At 36.8% G+C, this 12,474-nt stretch overlaps 1 protein-coding gene across 7 annotated transcripts in view; it reads right to left on the bottom strand.

Moving 5' to 3' along the window:
- EPS8 (epidermal growth factor receptor pathway substrate 8) overlaps positions 1 to 12,474 on the bottom strand; it is a 190,051-nt gene that overhangs the window by 21,495 nt on the left and 156,082 nt on the right. For 6 of the 7 annotated variants that reach the window (XM_042991829.1, XM_042991830.1, XM_042991832.1 and 3 more), the window contains 4 exons: positions 11,318 to 11,501; positions 6,387 to 6,517; positions 1,110 to 1,218; positions 82 to 225 (listed from right to left, as the gene is read on the bottom strand). In XM_042991829.1, the coding sequence (XP_042847763.1) occupies positions 82 to 225; positions 1,110 to 1,218; positions 6,387 to 6,517; positions 11,318 to 11,501 (568 nt within the window). The remainder of the gene's footprint in view (positions 1 to 81; positions 226 to 1,109; positions 1,219 to 6,386; positions 6,518 to 11,317; positions 11,502 to 12,474) is intronic. The other variant, XM_042991835.1, reaches the window with a different exon arrangement.

Consider the following 12,474-nt stretch of genomic DNA (forward strand, 5'->3'; position numbering starts at 1 on the left):
AAAGGTATTTAAGTCCCATTTTAGAGTAATCAATTTGAGAGTTTATAAAAGTTAAATTTTGCAAAAAGTCATAATAAATACCTGTATGGTATGCGTGTATGGTGGATCAGCACGCCCTAATCCAGATTCTGGAGGTCTCACTATATCCAAAATGTTATTTGGCACAAATCCAGAGTCTCCACTTGCATTTCGAACCTTCCACCATTGTTTTCTATCATCAAGGATCTGTCATCATGCAAAAAAAATAAAGGCATCATTCCATACCAAAACCAATCTATGAAAGAAGTTCGATGTTTATTCCTTAGATCAGGAAACTCTTTTCACTTCTAATAAGCTGACTTACTATCAACACACTGTGGGTTGAATGATTCTCAGGAGTTACACTGATAATCATAATTACTAGTATAAAACATGTATGGAACCACTACTGTGAATGTCCCCAAGGTCCTCATCGCCTGCCAAGAAGGTTTAACTGTGCTATCTGAAGCACGGAAAGATGACTAAGATGACATGTTTGGAGAGGTCTTTTGTCTACACCCTTCAAACAGGAAGGAAAAGAATGGAAACCATTCTTTTTATAAAAACTATCATGACTATCCCACATTACATATTAAAGAAGATGAACTCCGAGTTATGATCTAAGAAATGGATTCGAGAGTCATGGTAGATTATTCCCAGAATCAACAGCTTACTCACTGATGGGTACATTTGTGCAAGGGGACTATGACAGGAAGAAGGAAACGTTTTCTCTCGTTAAAATATTATGATGTATCTACATAACTAGCCTTGATTCCAAAATGGATAAATCCCAGAAGAAAAGAGGACCAAGTAAGCCAAGAAATTCAACCTCTGTCCTCCCCACCAACCTCCGTTTTTCACCCCCTCCCCCAGAAAAACCCAACAAAAAATAAGATAAAGCAAGCTCCCCCTCCTAAATAGATATAGGTATCTATAACATGCTTTTATCCTGGATAAAATAAAATGACATTGACCTGGCACTTTTTAAGGAAGGTTTAGATATATACCAAATACAACATGCAGTATATTGTATACAATATACAAAATAAATCCACTTTATTAAGAGTATAAAAAAGGTAAAATTCTATTACCTCTAAAATATCATCTTTTAGAACTGAGAGCTCACTGTTGTTCCTTGCCACAAAGTCATACTTGGATTTGGCATACTTCTTGGGTTGTGCTTTCAGTAGATCATAATTTCTATAAAAAGAAAGAGAAATGTTCATTTAGTGAGTTCTTCCTAAAGGCTGAAAACAGAAGTAAGACATTAAAGCAAATCAATGCCAATTCCTACCAGAAAACATTCTGACAAATTATTACAATAGTAGTTTAGTTTATTGTATTTCATAGAATATGAGAACTGAACAAAACTTTGGAGTTATTACTATTAAAATGAGCAAACTATGGCTAGTACAAAACTAAATAATGCAAAATCATAAGGTTAGTGGATACTAAGCCAAATACAGAATACAAATCTATGAATTCTTTGTCCATTAAATATACCGGGACATTACTTTGGTAATTAGCAACTCTACCATGAAAGAACTGGGATAAAGATCAATGGTAGCATTTTTTATAAAATTAAAAGAGACTGAAGATAATTTCCATAGTAGAAATTTAAATTATATGTTGATTTCACTAACTCAAGCAATGTCTTTAATTCATATTTAAAAATTATGACTGTCAAGTTTTAGAAAAGTTTTGCCCAGTTCCTAAATTGCAAGGGTAGGTATGAATTAAGAGTAAGACTAATAACACCTCCTAATTAGTTAATCCATTCATTCATTATAAACTTATTTTAATAGTAAGAACAGGTCCAAGAGTCCTATGCTTTTTTAAAAAGAAAACTTTCTTGGGGCGCCTAGGTGGCTCAGTCAGTTAAGCACCGAACTCGATTTCAGCTCAGGTCATGATCTCACAGTTCGGTGAGTGAATTGGAGCCCTGCATCAGGCTCTGAGCTGGCAGGGCAGAGCCTGCTTAGAATTCTCTCTCCCTCTCTCTCTGTCCCTCCCTCATGGTCTCTCTCTCAAAATAACAAAAAAACAAAAAAACCCACAAAACTTTCTTAAAAAACCAAATACTTCCTTTAATCATTAAATGACCACTAATAAATTTAACATAACTAAAATATACCTCTATATGTAATACAAAAATTGATATATCAATAATGCACTACTATTTTCTTCATTTCAATAATAAAACACTTTAACTGTTGTTTATTAATTTCACTCCCTCATTTTCTCCTCCATTTACGTTTCCACATTTCCTTACTCATTTCTACAAGGGAAAAAGCAGAAAGGAACTAAAGACGTTTGTTCATCTTTCCCCTGTCAAGTGGCCCACCAGGGTCCTCTGGAATAATGAGTCTCAGCAGGGCCAGCACGACAATTGTGACACAACGTATTCTGCCATCAGAGGTAACTGGCAACCTCTTAGTAACTCCAGAAGAGGAAAGGGACAATGAGAAAAGATGACCCAAAAGCTATGCTACCTACTGGCTATTTTTGATATAGTTTTAAAAAATAAGAAAAGTGAGAAAAGTGACATTATAGCCAAATAATTATTATATATTAATAATAATTTAACAGCTGTTCTGTGGGCTTCCTACCCCCTTTCCCTACTTTATATGTTTACATTCTATTTAGATTTCATTTGGGGGGATAAAAAAATTCAGCCACTCCAAAAGTCAGAAAAACAATAATTTCAGTTCTCTATCTTTCTCTCTTCCTTCGTGTTCCCCTCCCATGATCTGGAAAATAATCACCATTAATAATAGAGAGTTGAGTATACTATAACTGGGCAGAATAACTCTCTGCCACTGTGTTTCGGAACCAGTGAATTAAAAAGAAAAGTTTGCCACAGCTCTCCTTGAAGTCTTTGCTATTTTGAGTGTCTCAGAGATGACTACCCAGCATGCACTCAAAAAGTGCTCTAGAGAGTACAAATCTTTACGGTTTACAGTTTCTTGCCCTCTATAGATAAAACTTAGCTACGATATTGACCATATAATCAATCTGAAAATCATACTGTATAATTTTTCAGGTATACTAAAGTTTCTTAAGAGATCTATAATATATAAAAACGTATGTTCTCTGTTCCTGGTTTGGAATAATCGATATCCACTTGATATAGAGCAGATGTGGAGTCAGCAATGATCGGAGACATCTCTGAAGCATGAACTGCTTTGGGATAGAAGTAAACTGTAATCCCTCAAAGGAGAGGGCTCTAAATTCAACAGGTGGTTTACCTAATGGCACAGTAAGTTTCACTGAAGAGTGAATATACTTCACATGGTATTTACTGCATTCCAGGCATAGGCATGTAATAGAGTTTAAGGGTAATAAAAAATAATTATAAAAGCAAATTCCAAACCTCTGTGTATTTTATATCAGACCAGAACTTTCAGATTATCTTTTGCAATAATGATGATACATTTTCTTAGCAACCTGAAACATCAACGATCCAGGTGCCTATGTCAACGATCCAGCACCTATTACAATAGCCTGAGTGAGAGATGGGATCCACAAGACTACTCAGATATACAATCTACCCACCACTCAATGTATTTTTTATTGAATTTTTAAAAATGTTTACTTATTTTTAAGAGAGAGAAAGTGCGACTGGGGGAGAGGCAGAGAGAGAGGGAAACACAGAATATGAAGGAGGTTCTGAGCTGTCAGCACAGAGCCTGACTTGGGGCTCGAACTCACTAACTGTGAAATCATGACCTGAGCTGAAGTCAGATGCTTAACCCAACTGAGCCACCCAGGTGCCCCCACCACTCAATGTATTTTTTTAAAAATTCTTTCCCCGGGTAAATTTTGACAACCCTAAACTCTATACATAATTGAGTATCCCTTCATGGAATTGCCTTCAATTAATTCCATTTAAATTTTTTATTTCTCAAAGGTTACTAAAAGAAACTTTGTGATATTTACCACAACATTCTCTAAATGAGGAAAAAAATCTTTAAAAGTAATGTCCCTTACATCATCCCTCACATTCTATACAAAATTTCATGAGACAAATATTTTTGAGGATTGGATAAAAAAAAAAACATTATTTATCCTAATAAACCAATATATACTTCTTCCTTTTGCTAATGACAGCAAATGATTGTTTCTCTTTCTGCTGACAGCTAGGAACCTCAAAGACAAATCTGAAATTCAATCACAGTATCAATCTATACTTCCAAAATTTTAATTCTTACCCCCACTCTTGATTACTTAATTTTGTAGTTTTTGCCTCATTATTTTATTTTTAATATTAGCATTACTTAAACTGCATATAATTTAAGTGAGTTAACTGAATCCATTTTGGAAGCAGATGAGGTACAGAGATATAACTAAATCACTAAGTCAAAGTACACTCTCCTGACCCTCTAAAATGATCAAGATAAACTTTTAAAACACTTTGTGGTAAGCTGTCCAAAATAAATGGCAGAGTTTTTTCCATCAGTAACACTATACCTAACAGGCTTAGAGGTGAAGGGCAAAGACATAGGTAGTGACTCTGACATGTTGGATACACTATCATGTGCCTATTCAATCATTCAATAAATCAAATAAATCTACACTTACTGAGTGGCCACGATGTGCTAGATGTGGTCCCAAGGTTGACAATGATCAAAGTTAGTTATCAATATATATTATAAATCTGAACACACATGAGAAATGTACTCAAGTGGTTTTGTAGCTTTGTTACTTTGCTATGAAAAATCACTGGTTTACTGGAGAGATAGAACAAAAAGGGAAGAATTACCAATTTAAAATAATTTCTGGTACGTGGATATGTTTTTAAAAAAGGAAAAAAATACTGGGATGAATAATAAGTTACTCAAGAATTTCAATGAAATAACTTTTAAGCTTCAAAAATAAGTTTCATGCATTATCTCCTAAAAATTGAATCTATAATTAAAACTTATTTCGGGTGCCTGGGTGGCTCAGTTGGTTAGGCGCTGACTTCCGCTCAGGTCATGATCTCACAGTTCGTGAGTTTGAGCCCCACATCGGGCTCTGTGCTGACAGCTCAGAACCTGGAGCCTGTTTTAGATCCTGTGTCTCCCTCTCTTTCTGCCCCTCCTCCGCTTGCACTCTGTCTCTCTCTCAAAAATAAAATATACGTCAAAAAATTTAAAAAAAATATTTCATATGTTGGCATCTTTAAAATGTATTATTCATTGCTGACTTTATATTCTATATAATATGTTACTGGTGCCCTTAGAGTAATACTTGGAAAATTTCTATACCAGTTACTTAAGTATTACCTCTGTTGTCGTTCCTAACAAAAACAAAAATTTTTAAATTCTACCTTCTTTATATTCTATTAAGAAAAGAGTATACTAAGGGGCTCCTGGGTGGCTCAGTAGGTTAAGTGTCTGACTCTTGGTTTCAGCTCAGGTCACGGTCTCATGTCTTGTGAGTTTGATCCCTGCATTGGGATCAAGAGCCTACTTGGGATGCTCTTTCTCCCTCTATCTCTGCTCATGTTCTATCTCTCTCTCAAAATGAATAAAATAAACATTAAACAATTTTTTTTAAAGAAAAGAAGTAAAGGGAATGCAACCCTCGTGGTAAGAGAAGCTTTGTGACAGGAAGGTACCAGCGCAAGCTTTCAGTCCCATTCACCTGAATGACCATCCTTCCATTTCCTTTTTCACCTCCTTTGTTTCTGTTTTGTATATGGGTTGGCCACAATCCTCATTTGGCACCCTCATTTGCAGAGGCTAGAAAACAAGACTGAAGAAGTGAACCTTCTCCAGTGCCATTACTTCTCCCCCATCTCAGTTCTCCACATTTACCCACGCTGAATTTTTTTCAAGAGTGAAACTAAGGGGAAATAAATGAAAGCTAAAACTGGAAAGTAAAAATAAAATACAGTAAGATGAAATGGTAAGAATGGCAAATAAGACACTGACTTCTTCTAAATATTTAGTTTATATTTAGAAATAGTTCTATCTAAAGGAAGGTTTGTTTTTGTTGGAAGGAGAGAAAGATGGAAATTGTTTCCTTTTAAAGAAAGATCCTTAGAGACCATCTGGTATAAACTAGTGGAAAGTTTCAAAAACAATTCTTCTTTCTTCTTAATTCACAGATTTTGTCAGAGCACCTTTTTAAAAAGGGAAAGTCATCCAAAGGCATTTTCTCTAAATTAGAGTTATAGGCTGGAGGTTTTCCAGTTAGAATTATAGACTAGAGGCTTTCTTTATCAAAGCCAGCTCTATAAAGGAACAACTGAAATTTTATCAAACAATTAACAGATGGAAAGTTTAAAGAAGTAGCGAACAAAGCAGACACTGGGACCTCTACTTGCACTAAATCAGAGACAGTCATCCGCAGCTCTCCAAGTGGCGCCCATGAAATCTTACCTATCTACGTGGAGATTAGGAGTTGGCTTAAAAGCCACAGCAGCTTCCCCTTGGTCCAGATGGGGCATTCTTGTGTACATGTTATTGAATGCATACCCATCAGGTGGAGGATACTCTGATACACTGGACTGCTGAAAGACAGAGAAACAGAGATTAAAGAATTGCTAAGACTATTTGACCACTGACGTCAGTGAACAAAACCCTCCACTATAATATGATCAGTTTCATTTTCAAGTGATTGGCCATTACTAACAAATTATGAAATGGGGTTGGTACATTTTTTTTTTATCAAAGACCTATTTATAACAGGAAAAGTCATTAGTACAAAAGCTATATGTTAACTCTGAAAATAGCCGGGTATGCAAGTAATACATTCTTTCCTTAGGAATTCCATTGAAGGTGATTTTGGTATTAGATAGATGTTAACAATTTATATAAAATGAAATTCGTTTAAAAACAAGAATAAAACTCTTCCCCCTTGCTAAGTTTAAGGAACAGACCTTTACTACTCTAACAAAAAAATGTCACATGAAAATCATCTAAACTCTGTGTATTAAAATTATACCCCCCTCTCATTTTTTTAAATGTACACAGTCCCTATTTTTTTTAAATGGCAGCACTATTACCAGATTTACTACTGAGGAAAATACAGAAAGGCAGAAACATACTGATCTTGAGAGTCAGTAGTCCAGGGTAAGATAATGATGGGAGTAATTTCTTTTTATGTTTAACACAATTCTGACATGAGCCTACTAGGTGCTACCAGGAGGGGGAGCTGAGGTCTGTGGGTCCCAAGGAGCACCATAGTTTTAAAGCTATGAGGAAAAAACAAAGAAACAAAGACCAAAAAAAAAAAAAAAAAAAAAAAAGTACATAAAGTACGTAAAGATTTTTAACTGTTCCTTTATGTGAAATGAGTATGGGACACATACAATAGACCCTGAAGCAATGGAAGTCCTTGGCTATTGAAAGTGTTTGTGAACTCACTGGGGCAGAATATTTGAAACTGGAAATGTCTTAGAAAAGTGTTAGATACATGTTTACTATAGTTCATTCTAATGACAGAGTTCGTTGGAGTACGGATAAACACAGTGTGGGTAGGGTTTCTTCAGTGGACAAGTGTGGATGTCAAAAAAACTCACACTATATTACTCCTCTGGAATATATTTCACTGGAATACACTGCACTTAACACACAAAGAAAAAATTCTCACCATTTAAATACCTTAGCTTAAATCATCAACAAAACGAAAAGGCAACTTACAAACTCAGAGAAAACATTTGCAAATCATGTATCTGATAAAGACTGAAAATCCAAACTATATAAAGAACTCATAGCTCAAGAGCAAAAACAAAGACAAAAAAACCCAACCAACCAACCAACCAAACACAAAGAAAAACCCAGTCCAAATAAAAAATGGGTGGAGCAACTGAACAGACATCCTTCCAGACATCCTTTGGCATACAAATGGCCAAAAGGTACATGAAAAGGTGCTCAACATCTCTAACCATCCAGGAAATGTAAATCAAAATCATAATGACATGTCACCTCACACCTGTTAGGGTGAGTATCATCAAAAAGACGAGATAACAAGTACTGGTGAGGATGTGGGAAAAAAAGGAAATCCCTGTACACTATTGGTGGGAATGTAAATTGGGGCAGCTGCTATGAAAAACAGTATGGAGGTTCCTCAAAAAATGAGAAATGTTCAGTAGTTTCACTACTGGGTATAATACTAAAGGAAATGAAATTAGGAACTTGAAGAGATATCTGCATCCCCATGTTCACTGCAGCATTGTTCACAATAGGGAAGCAACCTAAATGCCCATTAACAGATGAATGGATAATGTGGTATAAATATACAATGGAGTATTATTCAGCCATGAGAATAATGCTGTGTGTAACAACATGGATGGACTTTGAAAGCATTCTGCTAAGTGAAATAGGCCAAACACAAAAAGACAAATACGACATGATAGCACTTATATGTGAAATTTACACAAAGAAAAACCAAAGTCAAATTCATGGAAACAGAGTAGAAAAACGGGTACCAAGGGCTGGGGAAATAGGAAGAATTTGGTAAAAGGGCAGAAACTCACAGCTGTAAATGAGTGAAATCTGAAGATATAATGTAATGGTGAATATAGCTGAGAACACTATAGTGTATAATTGAAATTTTCTAAGAGAGTAGAACTTAAATGTTCTCACCAAAAGAAAAAAAAAGACAAATATGTGAGGTGATAGATGTGTCAATGTGTTAATTAACTAGACAGGGGGATCCTTTCACAATGTGTATCAAATCACCAGATGAACACCTTAAATATCTTAGGATTTCCAATTATATACCTCAATAAGGCTGAAATTAAAAATAAAATAAATAGCTTAATTAAGTTGGTTTCTCATTTCCCTGGTTGAGAGCAGAGGCATCAGACGGTTAGGCAGCTTTTTATTAAAGGCTGTTATAAAGGGCGGAGTGCAAGAACCCGGTAGAATCACCTTCACCTTTGGCTAACTTTGAACAGAACAGAGTGAGGGCAGCCAGCATGAGATCACTGGGTCCTAAGAGTGACTGGGAATATTGGGAGGGAGGAGAGAATGATGACAAATGACTAACTGTGATGACTACATACACAGCCTTGTCTAGGGCTGTTGCTGGTTCAGAGGAAGTAAAGAAGTTGAGTATTGCTACCCACATTTGACACCCCACGTCACCTATGCCTTTCGATTCTAAACAAAACCACCAGATCTTGAATCATCCAAGTCTTGTCCTGAGTGCATTTATTTTAGTAGCAATAAAGTATAATAAAGTTTCTCTTCTAGGGATGATTGCATTTTTTATGTATTTTAAATCACCATTACTCGGCCTCTTTTCCAACAAATTCTTAAGGCATCAATTCCCCTAGAACAGCTAGCAGGCGCTTTTCATTTCATTTTTTTAAAACCTCGGAATAAGTACTTAAGCCATAAAATGGCAAATAGTTTACAACAGGAAAATGATAACTCATTATAAGGAAAGATTCTCAATAATTCTTCCTTTAAAATTACTTATTCAGTGAGAGTAGACAACTTTGACACTGGGAGCCCAGAACACATTACTCTCCCTTTAAATACACAAATTGAAAAAGAACTCACAGAAGTGAATTTCTGAGGCATGTATTATTAAGTGGATGTATTTTCTTATTTAAGATATAAAGACTGTAAGCTAGAAATTTCTGTGATTTGAAAAGAGTCAGCTGTAACTATAGCAGCAACACGTGTATCATAATTTCCTGTTTGATTACATCTTTTTTTCCCTCTAGAAAAGTCACCCTCTATGAGGAAAGGAAATCCACAGTGATGAGGTCTGAACTATAAAATCCTCATCACCATCCATCAGGATGAGGTCTGGAGAGGGATGTGTGCCTGCCGACCAAGGCAAAGGGCTGTGAGGTCATCTTCTTAATCCCTCGTTTAGAAGGACAGGCAGTTATAGACTCTACCCTTAGTGTGCCAGAGGAAAAAACAATTACATTAGGAAAAAACATATCTTCAAAGCAGTACATGTGCTTTTTTAAAGTTCTGGAATTTAATCAATCTTCTATAATATTATGGTTATTGTTCAAGGGAATGATTTTTTAAAAATTTAATTTATGTAAGTGTTTTTCCTTAAAAGTGAAGATTTACTCTAGTTTGCTAATCATTCCTTCCTATCATGTTTGCTATGAATACCCACAGCAGTCTGAGAAAATTTATCGACGGAATTAAATAAAGGAAACAAACAGGACCTCAAGGGGCATCTAGTCATCATTTACTGTTTCTTCTCCAAATAGACCTCATTCACCTAATTCCTCAGGTTCTGATCATCCTGTTTGGTTTGCTTCAGCTTTAAGCAATGTTTAATTTTCTGACGGAACAAGAAGAATCACAGAAAAGTCATTTTTAAGAGATGTGAAGGGATAACATAGCCAATTTCAATCCCCCCATTGGCTCCCAAAATAGGTTATTACTCCAAAGCTTACTAAATACTTGAAAGGTACAGTAAATTTTGTGATTCTTCTCAAGGTATGATACTGTTAGAAATGCTCATTTGAGCCTGGGGAATGAATCCAGGAGAAGCTCTGGCCTTCTAGCCAGGCTGAGAGGGCTCCAGGGTTTAGAACTAAATGAAAGGAAGGAAGGAAGGAAGGAAGGAAGGAAGGAAGGAAGGAAGACAGGGAGGGAGGGGGAAGAGGGACAGGAGGGAGGAAAGAGAGGGGAGGGAGGGACAGAGGAGGAAACAAATGGGACATTTGGGAAAAAGCTGCTTGGGACAGGTTAGGAGACCTAGGTCCAGGGAGCTGTCTTTTTAAAATTTTTATTTAATGTTTACTCATTTTTGAGACAGAGACAGAGAGACAGAGTATGAGCAGGGGAGGGGCATAAAGAGAGGGAGACACAGAATCTGAAGCAGGCTCCAGGCTCTGAGCTGTCGGTACAAAGCCCAACACGGGGCTCGAACTCACTGACAGATCATGACCTGAGCTGAAGTCAGACGCTTAATCGCTTAACAAACTGAGACACCCAGGCGCCCCAGGGAGCTGTCTTAAGGGTATGATAATGGATGAGAAAACAAGAACAAGCCAACAGGCAACAGGGTGATTCCCTGACAAGGAGAGAAGCTAGGCACTCAAAAATTGAGACTGGCTCACCAGGACACTGGCAGGGTGATGGCTGGCAGGCTGTGGAAGAATGATATGGGGGGCGGGGGGGGGGGTGTCTTGGGCTTCACAGGGAAACAGAGCAACTGTCACAACAACGATAAAAAGCTGAGAGGTAACTAAGGGCAGCAGGACATTTAAGTCATTAGTTCTAGAACAATCTTCAGATCAATAAAACTAGAACTCACAATCAGAATTAGAAGAGAATGCACAGATTACTGCACTTTCTACAAAAAGTGATGTTAAAAACTTTACCTCTGTGGATAATCTTTTTGTCTCTTGTTTGCGCTGATGTTCTGCTACATTTGCCACAGACTCGGCCAGCTGATAAAGATCTTGTTCCATCGGTGCTCCCATGAAGTTCAGCATTGGGGGCTCCCAACCGTTGCGGAACCGTGGAACATATGGTGGAATAAATTGTTCTTTTGGCCACTCTGCTCTGTAGAGGGACATTAAGGCATAAAATTAAGAAATGTATCCATGTTCAAAATTACTTTCAACAAGGTTAGCCACAAAAAAACAAAATAAAATGATTTGGGCTCCTGGATGGCTCAGTCGAGCTGGACTTCAGCTCAGGTCATGTCTCTTGGTCTGTGAGTTCGAGCCCCGCATCGGGCTCTGTGCGGAAAGCCCAGAGTCTGGAGCCTGCTTCGGATTCTGTGTCTCCCTCTCTCTCTGCCCCTCCCCAGCCTCTGCTCTGTCTGTCTCTCTCTCTCTCTCAAAAATAAACATTTTTTCTCTCAAAAACCAACAAACAAAAACAAAGCATACGTAATCTGCCCTCTCTGCACACATAAAGGGAAAAGGAACATGCTTATGCCAGATTGTAATGCCAACAAAATGAAGATTGAATTTTGCTTCACAATCTGTTTTTTCACATTGCCTCCATTCTCCATTCATTCATCTTCGTAACATGGATATAGGTTTTGAAAAACTGGAAAGGGAGTGTGAGGCTAGAAGCATTGAAAGTATTTAGAACATGAACTTCTCTTGCATCTAAAGTAGATTCAGATTCTCATCTTTCCCTTCCCTTCCCTCTCATCATCATAACCAACCCTCCTGGTGTCAGACATATCTTTCTAAAAAGAAATAACAGAGAATGTTCTGAATGTTTATGCTTTATAAAGGAATAAGTCCTCTAAATGAAACATTACCAATTTTATAAATTAAATTTATCAGCTAGTCTTTAATCAGTGAAATCAAGTTAGGACTAATCTGGAACCGTAATCATTACCCATTAATTATTTAATGATTCTGAGTGAGACTTACTTCTACAAGCTCCTAATCACTCATGAACCACAAAAACACCTGGGACAGAAATTATAGGTTCATTTCTGCTCCACTGTGTTGTTTTATCTCTCACAAGTGAAAGATTAATTCTTCAGGTTATATTTCTCCTATGATAAAATGAG

Source organism: Panthera tigris, chromosome B4 (assembly GCF_018350195.1).
Source record: "Panthera tigris isolate Pti1 chromosome B4, P.tigris_Pti1_mat1.1, whole genome shotgun sequence".
Lineage (NCBI taxonomy): Eukaryota > Metazoa > Chordata > Mammalia > Carnivora > Felidae > Panthera > Panthera tigris.